This window comes from Hemisphaericaspora subhashii (assembly GCF_019202705.1).
Source record: "Hemisphaericaspora subhashii strain CBS 10753 chromosome Unknown scaffold7, whole genome shotgun sequence".
In the NCBI taxonomy this organism is placed as follows: Eukaryota; Fungi; Ascomycota; class Pichiomycetes; order Serinales; family Debaryomycetaceae; genus Hemisphaericaspora; species Hemisphaericaspora subhashii.
This window is the reverse complement of record NW_026057208.1, coordinates 48,709-69,405: the sequence shown is the minus strand read 5'-3', so window position 1 is coordinate 69,405 and position 20,697 is coordinate 48,709. Positions and strand designations below refer to the sequence as shown.

Here is a 20,697-nt window from a genome sequence, read left to right as displayed (position 1 = left end):
CGGGTCGGCAGGAGCCCAGGCATTTCGTGAAACAATGATATTGTGAACTAGTACACACGCAGAATAATTTTTCGTCTACATAAATGACGATGGAAAGCCACCGCAAAGTAATATCATTCCATGGAAATTACTATGTGAAAATTGGTCATGATACAGTAGATCTTGTCATACACGAATCTGACTTGCAGAATCATATTTTTGGCAGATATAAAATGTATTTCGTTTAAATATACGATTGACGAAATGTAGAAAATAGAAGCTTCTCATTAGGAAACTTCTAAGAAAAATAAGGTTTAATATTGACAAAAAGCTTAAATCTCAATTTATCCGAAACGGCTTTTTGATTGCAAAAAAATAAAGTAATAATTACAAGACGCCATGGAACATTCTCTTGGAACCTATTGGCTGCGAAAGTGATAATTACTTTTGTAAGAGTGATAGATAAGATTTTTATTCTCAAATAACTAACAATCACCTATTCATATAAAGTACAAACTCACATACTCTCTCTATAACCCATCCAATATCGAAACACCAAAACAAATAAAACATAGCCAGTTTCTGATTGATTAAATTGGGGATGTAATTATGAACAGCTTTCATTGTCTAAATAACTATCTACGTTTCTGTGTTGCAAACATCCTCCAAATTTTCTTCAATTTTCCTTATTTTTTTATGGTATTACCTATTTCTGATCGATCAAATCTTCAAGATACATAGAAGGAAGTGCTCTTCTATTATTTCTTCCTGGTGTGTTTTGTTGTGATGAATTTATTGAATATGCTGGATGCTCACTACCTTCTTTAAGTCCATCTTCACTATTATTAGCTTCCATATTCATATATAAACTTGGGACTAATTGAGAATGTCTATTACCAGGATTGTTTAAATTGGCAGTAGATCCAGCTAATGATGCATTTGAGAAAATAGGATTATATTGAGAAGTTCTAACTCTCTTATGTTGCATAACTTCAGCAGTTGGGGAAATAAACATCTTGGTTAAATCACGTTTATCAGTAGCTGCACCATTAGTTTCAGAAGCGTAAATAGTGGAATTATCACCTTGTTGAGATCCATTGAAATTACCACTAAATACTTTACTTGGATTCATTAATGGTAATTTAGAAATAGAACCATGATTTTCATGACCAAAATTAAAAGTGGTAGAAGTTGGAGTAACACCACCAGTGAATCCATAAGCGGTAGAATTATTATGATGATATTTTTCATAAATTTTTTTATCCATAGCCAGGGTCTTTTTGGCCATTCTAGATGCAGTTACAGACACAATTAAATGATACAAGGTGAACCCTAATAAGATAGCACCAACAATAGCACCCACGGCAATAAAGACAGTACCAGTTGGATTGTTTTCTCTTATTATGAATGGATTATTCCCACTTATTGGAACTACAATACTTGGAGTAGTATATGTACTTCCATCAGCCAAGGCTGGCAAATCACTATTTAAATCAGGCATATCTCTCTTCATAACGAATTCGGTGATTTCAGAAACAGCAAAGTCTACTGTAGGACTGGGTATATTTTCACCAAAGGACATGTTGTTGTTATTATAAGTTGTGATACTTTTGTAAAATGGATTTTGATCTGAAAGTGTTAATGATCAAATAAACTTTTTTTTTTTCGAGTTTCAAGTAAGGGATCGTAAAATCGCCAAGACTAAATAAAAAGCAGGCGAGGCAAATGAGGCTGGAAATATAGATGAAAGTGGAAATGATTTGGATTTTCCTTTTCTATTGGTTTGTCTTCTCTTTATTCCTTGATAGAAATACGATGGATTTAAATGTTGATTAGTTACAAAAGAATGAAAATAGTTAGCAAAAAAAAAATGTGGAAGAAAAGCTAAAGATCAGGCTGTGGTTTTACACAATGAAAAAAAAAAAGGAGACAGACAGGCGGTAAGTTGAAATTCTAAAATTAGAAATCAAAAAAAAGGAATTTAAGAAAAAAAAAATTTTGATCTCGCGTTTTATCTTTTTTCTTCTCGACACGACTTTACAATTCTTTACTTAGCAACCCACGATTCATTTTTTTTGGCTGCCAAAAATGTGTGGATTAATTTATCCACAGCCCACCATAAACTAAAGCTCAGTCATTCTTACTATTACAATATTACTACATACTAATGTTGAAAGATTACTTTGACATTAACCAAATGAAGTTTCGGTACTGATATGTTCTATTAATACGCAGATAGTTATATAAAATACAAACTATACAAACCACATACCCTCTCTTGCCTTGTAAAATTGATTTCTAAACCAATTCCAAATCTCAACACTATCACAATCTTCAATCAATCTAGGCTTAAACTCAGTGGGATACTCTTGATTGTATTTCTCCATATCACCATACTTACAATATATCTTATTATTATTATATGGCCATGTATTATCTTGATCTTCCCAGGGCTTTGGAATTGGACTATCGGAAAAATGGACAACTTTAATCTTTCTAAAGAATTTCATGGCGTCCCATCCTTTATTTGATCTCTTCTTGATAAATGGTAAATATTGAGGTTCAACTACAAATCTTTCATGCCATTCTTCCCCAAATTCTCCAGTTAAGACTCCATATACTCGATGGGGTAGAATTCCAATCTTAAGCTTATTATTATTTGATCTTAATTCATTATCCAAGAATTTATTTAAGATTTCCATATCATAATCAGTTTTCTTCTTTAAATTGGCGCGATTAGTAAATGACCAATACCATGGGTTTGAAACATACTTCATCAATCGATTGAATGTTTTCTTAGAAGGAGTTATAATCATAAAATGATTGGCAAAGAAATTATCAACATTATTAAACTTATGATCTTCATATAATAATTCAGGAAGTAATTCAAATTCTTCACTTGGATTCTCACAAGTACGTAAATCATAAACAATCTTCCTCATTCTAAGACTATATCTTCTTTCTTCAGGAATTTCAACTTTGATTCTTGTTTTTAATTGGGACCTTCCTTCTACTACATCATTTATCCAATATGCTTGGGTTAATGCAAATGAAATATCACGAGGGAGTTTAAATAATTCATCAACATTTCCATATCCACTATCTAAAGTTTCAAAATTGATATCTCTTACTTCAGGTATCTTAACAAACATAGAATCTGAATCAAAATATAAAATTCTTTCATATTCAACTTGATTGAATATATGGAATTTGGTGAAAGATGCTGCCCAAGTTGTATCGTCCCCATAATTTGCTTTAAGTAAACCTACAGGACGTAGTTCGATCTTATACTGATTTGCTAATTGTACTAACATACTCCAATTATCAGACGAATAAAATTGAAGAATTTCATCATATAATATCACCAAATTTGGAATCTGAGTATTACCCTTTCTAAGATGAATGAAATTAAGAATTGCCAAATTCAAATAATCATAATTGGTAGCATATTGCATATATGCAAATTTATTAACATTGAATGCTTTATCATCAAACTCCCTGCTCGTTCCATAATAATTTATAACTACTTCCGGAAGAACTCGAAGTCGTTTGTTCAATCCTCTTTCCTTAACACGGTCGGTGGTTTCTAAAACAACGTGGGAAATTAAATAATAAGCAATTATAAATATTGCAATTTTATATTCCCAATTCCTTTTAAATGACCTCCACCATGAATTCTGCCTTCGACCTTGTCGTTGTGTTGTGTTTTCCTTTACCATTTGACCTCCCCTTAATATTAGATCTATCTAATGTGGAGATGAGATCCCATGAAATTTCACACCAAAAAAAAATTATTCAACCAGATTTGACACATCCCGTTAATACCGCAATATTCAGCCCCAAAAATTGAAATATCTACAAATCTATAACATTAATATGATCAGGTATTCAAAAATATCAAAAAGAATGCGCAAACCCGGAATCGAACCGGGGGCCCAACGATGGCAACGTTGGATTTTACCACTAAACCATTTGCGCTGTGAAAATGCTCCGCGACGGGGAATTGAACCCCGGTCTACCATGCGACAAACGGTAATTCTAGCCACTAAACTATCTCGGATTTTCTCGAGTTTTGGATTTTTTCACTTTTATAAATGATGGAATTTTGGGAAATTTTTCTAGTTAACTAGAAGGTTTCAAGGAATTAAAGTTGGTTCATTGGATAGGTATTGTCAGAAAATAGTCTGTGATAAAGGAAAATTTCTAGTTTATTTATAATTTTTTGGTGTTAGAGGGTGAATAATTTTTTAAAAAAATTGGTATGATTTCTAGTAAAAGATTTGTCTACAGGTTGTTGATTTTCAATTAACAGTGGAAATCATTCTCAACTTGAATCAAAAATATAAATTAAGAAGTCTATCTAATCTAGAAGACTCATAACATACCTCATGATTGTTTATACCTTTGCTAAGCTTCTGAATGTCAAGAAATCTTGGACAGTCTAAGACTTTTTGCAACCACTTTTTGCAATTACACGACCGTCTCTGTTTTAGGTTTTCCTGTGTTCACATTTGAAAAAACTTACAACAGCTATTTCTCATAACTCTTAACCCTCCCACCCCTTCACTATCAAAACATCGAGTAACATCAAAGGGATTAAATGAGTGAGCAATCCTTTACTTACTTCTCAGATGGAGTTCTTGCTGAATTTCATGGAAGTGGTATGGAATATTTGATGGAACTGTTGGAAGCTTATGATGAAACTGATATTGAAAGTGAAAATACCGTTGCCCAATTATTTACAGAATTATTACTTACATTGGAAGAGAATAAAGTAGAGTTAGATGATATAGTTGAATTTTTAGTTCAATCAATTAAAAGTGATGATATTGCTAGAATTTTTTGTCAAGTATTAAATGCTTTCCCACCTACAGTTAATTTAAGACAATTATTATTATTGATTAGTAGAAAAGAAAATGTTTTGAAACCAGAAACAATTGCATTATATATAAATACGGATTTCCTTAAAGAACTGGAAATTGTACCTAAAGCAATATTAACTAAAAGTTTAAACAGTAGAATAAGAGATGAATTCTATACCCAAAAGAAGTTCAATTTATTGCATGAAGAAACTGAAGGTTATTCTAAATTTGTTGTGGAATTATATACAATATTTACTTCAGATTCAACTGATTTCCAACTCGAATATACACTTCAAGTGATTGAAAAATTGATTGGACATTATAATTTGGACCCAAATAGATGTCTTGATTTACTTTTGGAACTATATTCGATAGTGATTGTTTCAAGACCTTCATTCGCATTGAAATTATTAAGAAGATCAAGATGGTGGCCAACTATTGAAAGTGATAATTCTTCTTTCTCAACCTTGTCTTATGGTGGAAATGAAGTGGCGGCAAAAATATTGGGATTAAAAATCATGCGTTATCCTTCTGAAAAAGACTTACCTGAGACATTTAAGCTTCTAGTAGCTTGCTTGATAAAAGAAGGTTTCATTAGTTTTGGATCACTTTATAAATACATATCACCGGATGATGAAAAAATGAGTAAGTTAGAGAAAGAATACCAAAAGAAATTAGAAGAGGAAGTATTGAAAGCAGGAGCCAATGCACTTGCATTAGCAGCACCTTTAGCAGAAGAAGAAGATGAAGATGGAAAAGGGGATAGCAAAACAAATAAAGGTAAAAACGCAACTGAAAAGATCGAACCCAAATCTTTGGAACAGTTATTACATTTGAACTTTAAATTCCAGTTTTTGCGAGTGTTCCTAAGTAATGGTCTCTATTGGCCATCAATATTTATCCTTACAAAATATCCATTTTTAGCACAAATAGATGAAGAAATCCCAATCTTGATAAACAGACTTTTTGAAGCCATGATTGATCCCTTATTTAAGAATATTCAGATTTTTTCACAAGATGAATTGAGTGAGTTGCAAGAGCCACTAAAAGCAACATTTTCAAGACCTCACAATGGTGTCTATTATGAAGATTTTCCAAGTTCAGAGTTTCTTTCTTTCAAGGCAACTATTAAAGACTTTGCTTTTAAAAAGTTTAAATATTTTTATGAAGCTTGGTCAGACAAGCTTCCGGTAATAAATTCAATAGATAGTTTTATTGATGTATCAAAAGAATTTCTCAAGTTTTCAGGTGTTAATTTAGCCAAGAATGTGGAATTATTCATTAAAGTTTGTGAAATTGTTCATAACGATTTAGAGAAGAATTTAGAAGATGAAGAAATTAGATTGCGTTGGTTCCACTATTTTAGAAATTTCATTTTTCCTGCAATGCCCTTAATTGAGGAGAATTCAATAGCAATAGATAAAGCATATGCGATTTTGGCGATGTATCCACTTGAAGATAGATTTAGTGTATACGGTGAAATGTATTCCGTCCTAGCCAAAAATAATCCATTGATAAAAATGGCTTATAATAGAGCAGAGAAATCAACAAAGGATGTTTTAAAGAGATTATCTAAGGAAAACGTTCGTCCAATGATGAGAAGATTGGCCAAAATTAGTTTCTCAAACCCATTACCTTGTTTATTAACCATTTTACAACAAATTGAAAGTTATGACAATTTGAATACTTTAGTAGTGGAAACTGCTAGATATTTTAATAGTTATGGATGGGACAATTTAACCGTTGCTATTTTAATGAGATTGACCGCGAAAGGAAGAAGTGCTACTCAAGATGATGGTATGGTTGAAAGACAATGGATCCAATCATTAGCTTCATTTATCGGTAAAATTTGTCAAAGATACCCCAAGGCAATCGACATTCAAACAATATTGTCATTTTTATTGAAATCTTTCCATGCGAAGGAGAGCATTGGAATATCAGTATTGAAAGAAATGCTTATATCAATGGGAGGTATTCAGACAATAACGAATTTAACATTACATCAAATTGATATGATTAATTGTGGATCATCCTTGCAAAGAATTATCTATCGTACAATCAATGATTTGAGATTTGAAAGAACAACTTCAGGAAAACATCTTGTTAAATGCTTTATTGAATTAGATGCAATAAATGAGCTTTTGGTTTTGCTTTGTCAATTTTCCAGTAATTTAATTTACAATACTGAACAGACACACTTGAAAGTGTTGGCTAGTAGGAGTGATGATTTGAATGCTGTCATTAAGTTATTTGTTACACTTGTTAGTTGTTTTGGAGATGTCGATGAATTCGAAAATATGTTGTTACCAATTGATGAATTATATTTACAATACAAAGTACCTATAGAATGGGCGTTTGAACTCTGGAGACCAATTATTACCGACTCATTATTGAATAATAAAGAATCTTTGGATAATTTGGTGGAAACTTTTAAACAACAAATTCCACATATTGTTCAACATAATGTTCTTGATTTCTTATCTGAAGATTTAATTGTTTCATTCTGGTTATTATCATTGAAAGATATTAATTATTCCAAGTCACTTTATGAATCAGAAATCGCAAAACTTGAAGTTGGAAATAAAGGATTGAAAAATTCTATTTCTATTAATGTTAGGGATAAAGATATTCCAAGGGCCACCATCGAAAGACAGAGAAGGGAATTAGCTGAAAATGAAGAATATTTGAAAATTTTACCAAAAGACAATGAATCACATGCCAACCATAATAATTTAATAACGTCAAGGTTAGAAGCACAATCATCCAATTGGTTTTTGGCTGAAGAATCTGAAAGTCAAAAGATTCAAATTCAAAACTTCCTTCAATGTTGTGTATTACCAAGAAGTATTCATTCATCATTTGATGCAGTATTTTCTGCTCGTTTTATTTTTAGATTACATTCCTTGAAAGCAAATAACTATTCATTAATTGGTTTGTTAGATGAATTAATTAAGAATAAGATTTTGTTTGGTACTTTGTTCACTTTAAGTCCAATTGAAGCTGAGAATTTAGGTTTATTTTTTTCGGATATTTTGAGAACATTACAAGGATGGACAAATCAATCAAGCTTTGAAGAAGCTGGGTCAATAATGGATTTAGAAGGTAATATCATAGGATTTGATGAATATAGAAAACTTCTTTTCGAATATCATTCCATAATCTTGGAAGAAATTGAAACTGCTTTAGGTGTTACCGAATACATGGCCCGTGGTAATGCAATCACGTTTTTGAAGAACTTATTAGGTGTCTATCCAACAGTTGAAGACCATTGTGAAAGAGTCGTGGAATTGCTTGAAAAGATAGCCGCAATTGAAAAGAGAGAAGACTTGAAATTAGCATCCGGTGCATTAGTAGGACATGTCAAATCAAGATCCAAAGAATGGGTCCACGTCTGGGACTTTATTCCAATGGGTGATGAAGAGAAGAATGAATTGGTAAAAGCGCAACAAGAAAAGAAGAGAAAAGCTTTAGAAAAGAAGTTACAAGCAAAGAAGAAAATACAAGAAAAGAAGGCAGAAGAGGAAAGATTGGCTAAGGAACGTGAGAAGGAAGAGGAAATCAAGAAGAGAAAGGTTCTCAATTATGATTCTCAAAAAGCTGCTCCAAGACCAGATTCAAGAGGTCTGACTGCAACTAGTTCAAGAGGTAAATATGATAACTACTCGAGGTATGCTCCAACTCCAAGAGAAATGAGTGTTGAATCCGAAAGAGAAGACGATGTAAATTCCAAAGGACAGACGAATAGTCAAAGAAAAGGCAAACCGACTAATAAGTTTGACAGAGCCAACAAGAATGAAGCTTCCAACGAAACCAAAACAGAAGAAAAATCCAAAGGAATAGAAAACAGAAAAGATACCGCTACTAAAGGAGAAAGCAAAAAGGAAAACGAGGCAATTGCACCAAGACCTCCTTTCCAAGGTGGAAGAAGAGATTTCCAAAGATCGAGTGGATCCACAAGTCGTCCAACAGAACCTCTGACAATTTCACATCCACCCACAAAACCAAAAGAGGACGAAGAAAAAGAGAAAGGGAAAGAGAAAGAGAAAGAGAAAGAGAAAGAGAAAGAGAAAGAGAAAGAGGAAGCGAAAGACAACGAAAACGAGAAAGAACAAGAAAAACCAACCAAATTAAAATCAAGGCTATCATTAGTAAAGCGAGCATTTGCAGAACAATTTGCAAGCAAAGAGGTTTCTCCAGTTAAATCCCCAAGCCAAGCGACTGACGAACTGGCCACCAATCTTTCCACGCAACAGGAAAAAGAACCTGTATCTGCAATAAAGAGCAGAACCCCACTACCAAGTCAAAGTGAAGTACTTACAGGAAAAAGCCACAGTCATGGATCGAGCGTGGCAAAACGTGCTCCTCTAGGACCTCAAGAAACAGGAAGATCTCAAATGCAACCACAACGTCCAAGGAACACAAGGGCTCCATACACCCCACAGGATAAACCATCACCTAGATCAAGGACACCATTACCACCTCCCGAACAACAACCTTTGAATTCTAGAGCTCCTTTGCCACCTCAGCAAGTATTGGTTCATTCTGGTGGCTTCAACGACAGGCTGTCAACCCGAATGCCAACCAGACCACAATCAGGTTACAATAGGACCAGTGCATCGCAAGAATCAAGTTACAATAGAGCCAGTACTTCATCTCAAGCCCCTCCTCCACCACCACCACCTCCGCCACCACCCCCTCCTGTTAGTCTCAAGAGAAATGATGGCTATAACTCAAGTGGGTACAGAAATGGAAGGGATTCGTATACGCGTAATGATGGATATCACAACAGGCCTGGCAGCAGATATGATAACAAGAGAAAGCCGGATAATTTTGGTCCTGGTAGAGGACATGATAAGAAGGCTAGATATTAATTAGTGTATAATATTACAGGTTATTGCTACATAGTTTTAAAATAAATTATAATAACGGTTTAACTTTCTCTCCATATTCTCTATAATTGTATAGTACAGTCTCTCATCATTCATCGAGAGTTACTTCCACAAGCGTGACACCATTTTGTTGTTTTTCAATCCCATTAGTACCATTTTCTGTTCGTTCCAAATCGGTCAAGAATTGTTCTATCTTATTTAGATTCTCTTCATGCCATTTCAAATGCCGCCTGAGATCATAATCTCTGGTGAAGGTTCTATTACAATTTTGTTTAGGACATGGTATCTTCTTAGCTATGCTTGACAGAATTAGATTAATAATGGATTTACCATTTCCCAAAACATTTTCCATCAAATTTAAAGACCTCTGAGATCGGGCTGTATCCGATCTTGTGTCAGCAAATTGATTTTCATCTTCTTCTTCATCATCCGAGGAAATAACTTGATAGTTTTGGATATCGTTTAAACTGGTTACATTTGACCCATTTTGTAATATTTCCTCAAGTCGTTCTACTTCAGTTGGTTTTAATAATGATTCTGGTATATTACCATCATGGAAATTATTATAATGATCTATTAATTCACTCTTTTTAGAAAACTTACCCATATCACAATAAGTACATTGCCATAATTTAATCATCTTATCTTCGTCGTGACTTATCATATGGGATCTTAAACCCTTAATACCAACACATCCTTTGCCACATACTTTACATTTCAATTTTGGATGGGCTTGCTTTGCATGAAACTGTAAAGCTGACCAGGTTTTGAAATTTGAAAAACATCCCGGATGATCACAATGATATGCTGGAGCATCACCATGATGTCGAAGTTTATGTTGGGCTAATTTATAGGGTCGATTAAATGTTTTATTACATTGTGAACAAGTTAAGGTTTTTTCATGTACTGATAATATATGATGTCTTAATGATTGATGTTTATAAAATGCTTCTGAACAATCTTCATATTGACATTTAAATGATTTGGTGTGGGTTACTTCATGTCTTTTCAAATGTTGAGGAGTATTAACACCCTTCCCACAAACTGAACAATGAAAGGGTTTTGCCGAGGAATGAGATATTAAATGGACATCTAGATGAGATTTACGCATAAATGATTTATTGCAACCTTGATGAATACATGGAAATGGTCGTTCATTTGTATGGGTCCTTTTATGCTGCTCTAGTAGTGAAGGTCTACTATATGCTTTATTACACCCATCGTGATTACATAGATATTTCTTGGGCCTAGAAGATGAAGAAGACACTCTCGATATGACCGATTCAGTATCAGTATCATTCATTGTTGATGTCCTTGGAAGTTCTCTTGAGATGAGATGGGGTTGCCCCTTATGTTTTTTTTTTTTCAAATCAACTCCGCTCATGAAAAATTAAAAAAAAAAGATGAGAACCACAAAACGCGCAACATGATATTACACTTGCGCTTCTACGTTTTTACTCATATAAAAGATAATTAAATGAGAGGGGACTTGATCGGCTTGCATTAGCGACCGATTCTAGAAGCTATGGTCTTTTCATTAGCCTGATATACAAAGTGGAGATTCCACTTTTGACGCGTTATTGGTGGCGAAGGAAAAAACTCGTTTGTTCGTGATTTTTTGCAACCATTTTTATTAAACAAGTCTCCTCGAATTTCGGAATTTAACATTTTACAGACATGGTATTACAACACATATAACTTCAAAACCAATAGCGAGACTAAGGAACTACAAATTGTCATCCAGCGCAACCTGATTTTTGTGTTTTCTAGCATGATATGGTCAATCGGATATTTCGAAAATTTGCAAGCTTCGTTCCTCATGGCCCAATGGTCAAGGCGTCTGGCTACGATTTCGTAACCACTTCTCGGTTGGAACCAGAAGATTCCAGGTTCGACTCCTGGTGGGGAAGCTACTTTTTTTGCATTCATTTTTCCTGACTTATATTAATATAAATAACCACAGAGAGTGATAATCAAGGCGTTAATTCGACCTATATTGATTCTGAATAATTTTTTATGATAAGAATAGTTTAATTTAATTTCTTTTTTTCTGGGAGGGGTGGAGCTCGCTCGGTTGACATGGATTTCCGTCGATTGAAAAATTTACATAATTACGTCATTATAACATCCCCACATGTAGTTGTTATTTAAACTCAATATGAAGAAGTATGGAGATTGAGCTTATGAGATTACGAATTGACACCTGAAACTGACAGTGGATATCAATACATCTCAAGCTATCAGGAAAAAAAACGCTAAGAAATTTAATGACATCTTTTTGCTGCGAATGGTCCTAAATCTTAAGTCAAGTCAGTAACACATTTGTTTTTGTACCTCTAGCTCATTCATAGGGAATTAGATACAGCTGGGTCGTTTAGGACTAGGTTCTCTTGAGAATTGTTTATGCCATCAGTAGTATTCTTGTAGTCGAATGATCTAATCATAAGATAGGGGGTCTGTCGCTTCAGCAAAGAAAAAATGATTCTCGTTCCTTCCATTACTTCCGTATGGAACCGACCGCGCATCATTTTTTTTTTTGCGCTGGTCCATCTTCAGTACACTCACACACACAAATTTCCTTAATTAAATTTCAAAGAGAGACCCTCACAAAGAAAGAAAGGGGCAATTCAATTTTCTAATTTCACTTTTTCAACAAAATCAATTTTTATTATTCAATCAACAATTAGCAATCAATAATCAATCAGCAATCAAATGGGTATCAATAATCCAATACCAAGAAGTTTAAAAAGTGAATCAAAGTATGTATTCTCCATTATACTCCGCCCCGAGGAACCCCTATAGTTCAATCTACTAACCACCCCCCATTTCAATAGAAAGGCTGCTAAAATTTTATCATCCTTTGTCAAACCCAATCAAATAGCAGGAGCAGATCAAGTCATTCCCCCTCATATCTTAAAGAATGCCAAAGGATTAGCAATCATCACCGTATTAAAAGCTGGATTTTTATTTTCAGGTAGAGCAGGATCCGGGGTAATTGTTGCTCGATTACCCGATGGAACTTGGTCTCCACCTTCAGCTATAGTTACTGCAGGTGCAGGTGTAGGAGGACAAGTTGGAGCCGAATTGACTGATTTTGTATTTGTCTTGAATACAAAAGCTGCCGTTGATACTTTTGCCCAAGCTGGTTCAGTGACGTTGGGTACTAATGTATCTGTGGCTGTGGGTCCTATGGGAAGAAATGCAGAAGCTGCAGGTACTGCATCTTTGAAATCAGTTTCTGCGGTGTTTGCTTATTCGAAAACAAAGGGTTTATTTGCTGGGGTTTCTTTAGAAGGATCAGCTATTGTAGAAAGACGTGAAGCTAATCGGAAATTTTATGGAAGTAATTGTAAAGCCAGAAATATCTTGGCTGGTCAAGTAGATGCTCCACCTGCTTGTGAAGCACTTATGAGAGTTTTAGATTCAAGAGTATTTAATAATAGACTTCCTTATGAAGATGATGAGTATAATTCTGATTATTATGATGATATTCCCGATGAGTTTTCAGAATCAGCATCTTCAAGAAATCGTTCTGGTAGCACCAGTAGAAGAAATAGAAGAAGTGCAGCAAATTATTCCGATGAAGAAGATTATTCCGATGATTATGATGATTATTCCGCATCACGAAATAGAGGATCGTCAACTAGAGGAACATCACATGGATCTAGTAGTGCAAATACTTCCTCAAAGAAAACAGCCAACTGGGAGGATGAATTATATGATACAAGGTATAACCGAAGAGATAATGACGTAGATAGATTGGGAACTAGATTAGGTAACTCGAGGATTTCAGGAAATGACAGCGGTCCAATTAGACCTCCAACATCTTCAAAACCAAATTTTGGAGGTCCACCAAAAACAAATGCAAATCAAGCAATTGCATTATATACTTTTAAAGGAGAGCAACAAGGTGATTTACCTTTTAAGAAGGGAGATGTGATTGATATTCTTAAGAAGACAGAAACTGTTGATGATTGGTGGACGGGTAGAAACAATGGAGTTACCGGTATTTTCCCAGCTAATTATGTGGAATTGATTTAAGCAGAAGAAGAAGAAGGGGTTTTCTATTTCTATTTTGGTGTATTTTTATAAATAAAGCTATGTATGTTACTTAGCTTGCTTTTTTTAGATGTGTAAGATCATAGTAGCAGAAGAATAATTTGAAATTAAATCTTTAATTTGAATTAAATTCAGAAATCTTGCATATTGTAATTGAATAACATGAAATTTACCAAATTGACCAATTGGTGCAAATCTCCAAGAGATTAATTTACCAATTTTTTTAAAATAGGCAATTAATTCCAGTTGTGGGATATTAATTGAAATCCCCCAAACATAAAATACAACTCTTGCTCGGAGTGGAATAATATGTTTAATCAATTGTTTATTCATTTCATCTAAATATGGAATAATATCTTTACTTTTAAAAACATCAAAACCTCCATTCTTTCTTAATACAATCATAAGAACTCCAAATATCGGTGAATTCATTTTTAATAGTTTAATTAATGAAGCATCTTCTTTACAGTGGATTAAAATTGCATCATTTTCAATTCTTTGAATACAATCGATCCAATTCTTAATGTCATGAAATAATGATTCTAATGCAGATTTTGAATTTTGTAATCTGACATAGATTAAAATATATTTATTCCAACAAGTTTTTAATCTCAAATTCCAATTACATTCTTTTGATTGAGTGACTGTTGATACCAATAGGGAATCCTGTAATGGTATGTTAACGGTTAACGGGAGTATTCTAATTTCATTTGTTTTTTTAATCATTTGTAATTTATCGCTATAGTCTAAGTATGAAGTTGCTTGTAATAGTATTTCTCTTGGCGTAAATCTAATTAAACTTATCCTTAATCCAAATAAAGTTCTAAAGCAATTTGTCATTAGTCTGAATATTGATTTATCATTTTTAACCGCTGAAAGATTGCAAAATTGAAACCATGTCTGATATTTTTTCGCACCCTACAAAAAGTTGCAAAAAATTGCGCTTTTTTCATTTATTGCGTTTTAAATACTTCATTTACAAAATGATTAATAACAACTTTACCTTCATTTACATCTTGATCAAATTCATTTCTTACAATTATATCTGAATGAGTACGTAAAGTATGTCTTAATATTGCCGGGTATTTATTCCATTCAAGTGAATTCAAACTCTTGATAATATACTGTTGATCTTCATTCAAATACAATGGAGAAGCAGTTTTTGAATGAGGTTCTTCCCAACCTAAAGTTTCATATACATGTTCAACAAATGAATCCTGAGTGTCCAGTAGTTTATCACTCACTTCATTTTCAATATCATTCATAATAGATTCAGTTTTATTTGCTGCTGCTGTTGTTGTTGTTTCATTACGATATTCATGATTTTCAAAATCAGTTAATTCTTGTTCAACATATTCATATAAATGAAGTAAATTATTTGAAGTATCACTTAAGAATTCCCGAACTCTTTTATTCAATCTAATGGTTTGTAAAGTTGATGAGATAATCACGGCAATGGCCCAAATTGGTGTATGGATAATAGTTTTAAATAATAATGCTAGAAAACTGAATATCATCCACATATATCTCCATAAACTCAGATCATGAATTGCATGATGTCCCTGTTCTTCATATGATACGGGTTGGTTGATGTCTATAACAGTAGGTTCATATCCTTTTACATAAGTTGCTTTAATGTTTATTGGATTACTATTTAGAACAGAGTTCACAGGATCATAAGCACATATAGCGGAAGTATACCATGAAGTTCTCTTGTCATTAACCACATTGGAATATAATGATTTATATTTAAATTGGTTTAATACTTTATAAAATAATGATTTAGGATCAGCCATCCAAACTAATAATGGTTTATTAAATTTTCCAACTTTATCAGTTAGGAATAGTTGTCTACCTGTGATTGCAAGGGTTAATGGAGCTAATTTATTATATATTCTAATAGATCGAGTGGGAGTCATTGGGTTACGTACTCCTACATGTGGAGTACAAAATGTAACAAAATTAATTGGTTTAATAGAATTGAAATATCCATGACTATAAAGAATTCCAATTGAATATCTTGCAATTAATCCACCTAATGAATAACCAATTATGGAGAATTTGATAATCTTATGGTCGGGGTTATTTTCAAGTCTTTTGGTTTCTGTTAATATTTCATCTGAGATTCGTTTGCCATTGATGTCTATTCCATCATATGTCATATATCCTGAATGTGAGCCTGTCTTGTATACTTGGATGATTTCATTGTCATTATCATTGTCTTTGCCTTGGGATGGGATTATGTTTTGTGTAATTTGTTTTTCAAGATAACTTAAATGAGTTGGATTACCCCAGAGTCTAGTAGGAAGAGCGTTAGTAAATGGATGTGGATTAACTAGATTGTGAATGGAAGTATGACGTACCCATGAACAAGTATAACTAAGTGAATATTCGTAGTCATCTTATAAATACTTAAGTATGTAACAAATGCGAATTCGGCGTGGTAACCAATTGAGGTAAAGTGTCTCTTATTTAATATTGCACGAATAGCCTTAACTGTCTTCTTATTAGAAGGAAGACGGGAGAAGAAGAAACATTAAAGAAATTGAGCAATTCAATTATTTATATCAATTATAAATTGACATTTGCTATTAATAGTTTGTTGGGGATATACGAAATCCCAACTCCCCAAAACGGAAATCAATCCCCCCAGAGAAAATGGCTTATGATTTCTAACCTCAACATTTATATTTACACGAATTACATAACAACTAGTGACTTCTCTAAATACAATTGGCAATGGCTATACCAGTAGCAACAACCACATTCAATGAGTCTACTATGGCATCACCTTCTCTTCCCTTTGGTATACCAACAAGATAATCTGATCTAAGTTTAATATTGGTTCTAACTCCTTCACCTTCACTACCAATAACTAACATAACAGGAGTTTTATTTAATATCATTCTTAAATCAGATAATTCTATAAATTTACCCTTTAATTCTTGATAAGTAGTATTATTCTTACGTTGAAGATTCTTATCTTCAATTGAATCTGGTGTACCACTAGTACTTATCACGTGCCAACCTTTAGCACGAACATCAGTAACAAACTTTAAAGTATTACTTGTTTGATATATATCCATCATATCTAAAGCACCAGCCGAGGCTTTATTGGCAACCCCACCCAATTTTGCACTTGAATGATTTGGAACAACGATAAAATCAACCCCTAAGAAATATGCTGTTCTAACAATATTACCCATATTTTGAGGATCTTGAATTTCATCTAAAAATAAAGCTAATGGATGAAGTGTCTTTGTTGGATCTTCAACTACTGGTCTTGTGACTGGTTTAATGACTTCAATTATAGAATTGTCTTCATCACTATGAATGTTTAATTTATATTCTCCATTTTCAGATTCTCCAACTGAACTAATAACAGGTAAATCTAACCCTTTAGTTTCCAATACAACCCCATTATGTACACCATTCTTACTTAAGACATTTAATTCATTTTTATCTTCGGCTTCTATAACTCTTATTCCATGTTTTTCTTTTGCCAATTTAATTAATTCAGAATCTTTACAATTATAAACATATAATGCATTACAAACCCGTTTATTTGCTTGAAGAACAGACTTAACTGCATGAGTTCCAAATACATATTCAAACAATGGATTAAAAGCAGTTGCATATCTACTATAGGGTTTTTGATGTCTTCTTCTTTCTTCTCTTGCTCGTTCTCTAATTTCTTGACGTTCTTCATATTCTTGATGTGATCTCATTTCTCTCATTCTTCTTTGTCTTGCCACCTTTTCATTTAATTTCTCACGATATTCATCACTTATATTTGCATATTTTCTTCTAAAGAAATCATCTTTTGACATATTTCTTTTATCCCATGGTTTTTGATCATCTTGATCAATGGGGAAATTTCTTTCAAATGTTTTAACATCCCCTTTTTTTAAATCACGAGGTGTAACTGCTGGTCGTATTTCATTCTTAAATAAGAATCTAGATGCTACCGAGAAACATCTTCTTTGAGTGTGGTTTAACATGTTTGCTACAGTTTTCAGAAGAAGACGAACAAGAAGGTGGGTGATAGAAAAGAATTGCAAAAATGAAAAATTTAACTAATGCGAAGAGATCAAAGAAATTTTATTTTTTCGGTTTCATTTTGTTAACCAGGCGCCATATCAGAATGGAAGATTCACCATTAAACAATCACTTTTCTTATTGAACTTATATTTATACAATAGTCTAAGGGGGAGGAGGGAAGGTAAAGGAGATCAAGATAAGACACCTTTAGTAGAAGGAACATCATCTTTTCCAGTCTTTGAGATAGCTTCTTTAATAGCAATAGCTAAAGCTTTAAATGCACTTTCGGCTCTATGATGATCATTGAACCCTCTTAAACAATCAACATGAATTGTAATAGAAGCAGCTTGAGCAAAACTTTCTAAAACATGAGGAATCATTTCACATGATAAATCTCCAATCTTTTCTCTTTTTAATCCTAAATCAATAACAGCATATGGTCTATTACTTAAATCAACAACAGCTCTACTTAATGCTTCATCTAATGGAGCAAACCCACTACCAAATCGTTTAACCCCCTTAATTGGTCCAAGAGCTTTATTAAAAGCCATACCCAATGCAATACCAACATCTTCGGAAGTATGATGATCGTCAATATGTAAATCACCTATACATTCAATAATTAATGACCATCCTGAATGTTTAGCTAAAGCATGTAACATATGATCTAAGAATCCCACCCCGGTTTGAACATTAATTAATTGATTTCCTGATAATTGTTTAGCATGTTCATCATGTTTTTCTTTCGGGAAGATTGATTCTTCAAGTGATATTTCACCTCCATCGAGACTAAGTGCTATTTGAATCTTGGTTTCGTTGGTTATTCTTTTAATAGTAGTAGACCTGGACATCTTTTGCTTAGTTCCTAGGATATGAAATGCTTTAATGAATAATTAGAAATTACTGAAAATTTATTGGAGATTTCTTTTTTTATCTTTTTCATTGACAAGTGGAAGCGCGCTTAATTATGAGTCAATCAATAAATTAAAATTTTAGTACGGAGTTTCTACTATCAGATAAACAATTTATTATTTGGTACTGTGGTAATGAAATATTGGACTTGTTTCGCACGGGAAAAAAAAAGTTTCGGTTCAGATTAGTCCTCCTGTTCTTCGCGTCGCCATCCTACTTGGGAAGTCTCTTGGTTCTACTCAAATAAACTTTAAAGCGATTGTTTTTTTTGCCCGCCCCCCTCTGTTCCCCTCTAGTACCAGAATCCCTGAATGAAAAATTCCATCCCATTATTCAAAACAATCAATTATATTAGCATCATCAATCCAATTCAAAACATATTGACATTAAGTTACATCAAATAGATAAATGTATACATATATGGAATATCTTCAGAAATGCTTCTACAAATCAACAAATTGGAATGAAGACAATATCTTCTCAAATATAACGGCAACATCTCAAGCATTATTAGAATTCCCCATTCCCAATGGGTTTAAGATAGATACATCATCGAAAACAACAGAACATCTGGCTTCTTCATTCACATTATCAAATTATCACTCCATCAATGGTTCATTGGCTTATTTATATTCCTCAATTCCTTTAACTAATACTATGGGAACCAAAGAAATTTCGTTACAAGATGCAATTGCAGGATTCAGAATTATTGAACCATACGCAACAAACACCAGTAATCATAAATCACAGAATAAATATGATCGTAGTTCCTTATTGTATGGAAGAATGTATTTCCCTGGGTCGGCTTTAGAAGCAATGATAATTAAACGAATAACCAATAATACTCAACTATTGATCAAAACAATAAGCAATCCACATCTTGATAAGAATGCAACTATGATATTATATCTTCAAAATAATACATCTAAATATCTGAGAGAGTTTATTTATTCAACCAATGAATCGTTACTTGGGTTTAGATGTTTATATAACTTTGGAACTTCATCCCCTCAACAACAGCAACAGCACCAGTCTCAACAACAACAACACCATCCAGTATTGATGCCCAAATTTGACAATTCTGTAATATCGGTAGGTACTGAAATATGGTATGCTTCAAGAACAATGAGTCCCGGATTGTCTACAGCATTCAGATATTCCACTAGATCCACATCCACAGGCAAACCACTCACAATGACACTTGCCATTAATCCTATAATTGGGCATATTTCTTCCACATATACAGTTAAAACATCGGTTGCATCTACATTTTGTTCCCGATATGATTTTAATTGGTATTCATATGCAAGTAATTTATCATTAGGATTTGAATTATATAATTATGGTAAAAAGTATAATTTCCCAACTTTTGAAAATCATGATATAACAATGTCATCAAGAGAGAATAAACTAATACGAAAATATAACCAAAGCCACAATAAACAGATGCCTATAAGTCCTTATAGAAATCATAGTATTATAAATCCAATTGAGAGTCTGGATAATTCATATCGAATAAATCCAAAGTTGTTAAACACCAACAACAACAACAATAAAACCAAAGCAAATCATACAAACGAGACAGTAACCACTGCGTTCCAACTCTTAGTCAATGAGAGTGATTTCTCGAGTGTTTTGAAACTATCAACTAGTTTGAATGATAAAATGATTAAATTACTTTGGGAAGGTAGATGTAAGGATTTTTTGGTTAGTACTGGGGTAAAAGTGGGATTGAATCCTGTGACTCATATTCCTGAGTTTAATAAATTAGGAATAGCATTTTCATATTCATTTTAGAATAGTTGGGCAATGTTCAACATATAGATAATTGTACTCTTTTGTAATTTTTAATAGATAGATAGTAGTGGAGTGTCCGGGTAATAAAGTTTATCTTTTTCTCACCAATTGCAATTGAAAAATTTTTTTTGGTAAAGAAAATCAACAGAATCCGGTCG

At 33.1% G+C, this 20,697-nt stretch overlaps 10 protein-coding genes across 10 annotated transcripts; 3 read left to right on the top strand and 7 right to left on the bottom strand. All coding sequences in view use genetic code 12, as the record gives it.

Moving 5' to 3' along the window:
• Positions 1 to 685: 685 nt before the first annotated feature.
• J8A68_000524 (uncharacterized protein) lies at positions 686 to 1,561 on the bottom strand (the record flags this gene model as incomplete). The annotated part of the gene is made up of 1 exon (XM_049409308.1): positions 686 to 1,561. The coding sequence occupies one exon, from the start codon at positions 1,559 to 1,561 to the stop codon at positions 686 to 688; it is 876 nt and encodes a 291-aa protein (XP_049266133.1).
• A 673-nt stretch (positions 1,562 to 2,234) lies between these two features.
• On the bottom strand, positions 2,235 to 3,698 carry J8A68_000523 (glucose N-acetyltransferase; the record flags this gene model as incomplete). Its single annotated transcript, XM_049409297.1, has 1 exon — positions 2,235 to 3,698. One exon carries the CDS (start codon positions 3,696 to 3,698, stop codon positions 2,235 to 2,237), a length of 1,464 nt encoding a protein of 487 aa, XP_049266132.1.
• Positions 3,699 to 4,579: 881 nt separating this feature from the next.
• J8A68_000522 (uncharacterized protein) lies at positions 4,580 to 9,712 on the top strand (the record flags this gene model as incomplete). Its single annotated transcript, XM_049409286.1, has 1 exon — positions 4,580 to 9,712. The coding sequence occupies one exon, from the start codon at positions 4,580 to 4,582 to the stop codon at positions 9,710 to 9,712; it is 5,133 nt and encodes a 1,710-aa protein (XP_049266131.1).
• Positions 9,713 to 9,818: 106 nt separating this feature from the next.
• Positions 9,819 to 11,033, bottom strand: PZF1 (Pzf1p; the record flags this gene model as incomplete). The annotated part of the gene is made up of 1 exon (XM_049409275.1): positions 9,819 to 11,033. One exon carries the CDS (start codon positions 11,031 to 11,033, stop codon positions 9,819 to 9,821), a length of 1,215 nt encoding a protein of 404 aa, XP_049266130.1.
• A 1,409-nt stretch (positions 11,034 to 12,442) lies between these two features.
• Positions 12,443 to 13,771, top strand: J8A68_000520 (uncharacterized protein; the record flags this gene model as incomplete). Its single annotated transcript, XM_049409264.1, has 2 exons — positions 12,443 to 12,489; positions 12,565 to 13,771. The coding sequence occupies 2 exons, from the start codon at positions 12,443 to 12,445 to the stop codon at positions 13,769 to 13,771; spliced, it is 1,254 nt and encodes a 417-aa protein (XP_049266129.1).
• Positions 13,772 to 13,855: 84 nt separating this feature from the next.
• Positions 13,856 to 14,629, bottom strand: J8A68_000519 (uncharacterized protein; the record flags this gene model as incomplete). The annotated part of the gene is made up of 1 exon (XM_049409253.1): positions 13,856 to 14,629. One exon carries the CDS (start codon positions 14,627 to 14,629, stop codon positions 13,856 to 13,858), a length of 774 nt encoding a protein of 257 aa, XP_049266128.1.
• Positions 14,630 to 14,742: 113 nt separating this feature from the next.
• Positions 14,743 to 16,190, bottom strand: J8A68_000518 (uncharacterized protein; the record flags this gene model as incomplete). The annotated part of the gene is made up of 2 exons (XM_049409242.1): positions 14,743 to 16,087; positions 16,153 to 16,190. 2 exons carry the CDS (start codon positions 16,188 to 16,190, stop codon positions 14,743 to 14,745), a joined length of 1,383 nt encoding a protein of 460 aa, XP_049266127.1.
• Positions 16,191 to 16,512: 322 nt separating this feature from the next.
• Positions 16,513 to 17,790, bottom strand: J8A68_000517 (uncharacterized protein; the record flags this gene model as incomplete). The annotated part of the gene is made up of 1 exon (XM_049409231.1): positions 16,513 to 17,790. One exon carries the CDS (start codon positions 17,788 to 17,790, stop codon positions 16,513 to 16,515), a length of 1,278 nt encoding a protein of 425 aa, XP_049266126.1.
• Positions 17,791 to 18,021: 231 nt separating this feature from the next.
• HIS3 (imidazoleglycerol-phosphate dehydratase) lies at positions 18,022 to 18,681 on the bottom strand (the record flags this gene model as incomplete). The annotated part of the gene is made up of 1 exon (XM_049409219.1): positions 18,022 to 18,681. The coding sequence occupies one exon, from the start codon at positions 18,679 to 18,681 to the stop codon at positions 18,022 to 18,024; it is 660 nt and encodes a 219-aa protein (XP_049266125.1).
• A 481-nt stretch (positions 18,682 to 19,162) lies between these two features.
• Positions 19,163 to 20,539, top strand: MDM10 (Mdm10p; the record flags this gene model as incomplete). Its single annotated transcript, XM_049409208.1, has 1 exon — positions 19,163 to 20,539. The coding sequence occupies one exon, from the start codon at positions 19,163 to 19,165 to the stop codon at positions 20,537 to 20,539; it is 1,377 nt and encodes a 458-aa protein (XP_049266124.1).
• Between the last annotated feature and the right edge of the window lie 158 nt (positions 20,540 to 20,697).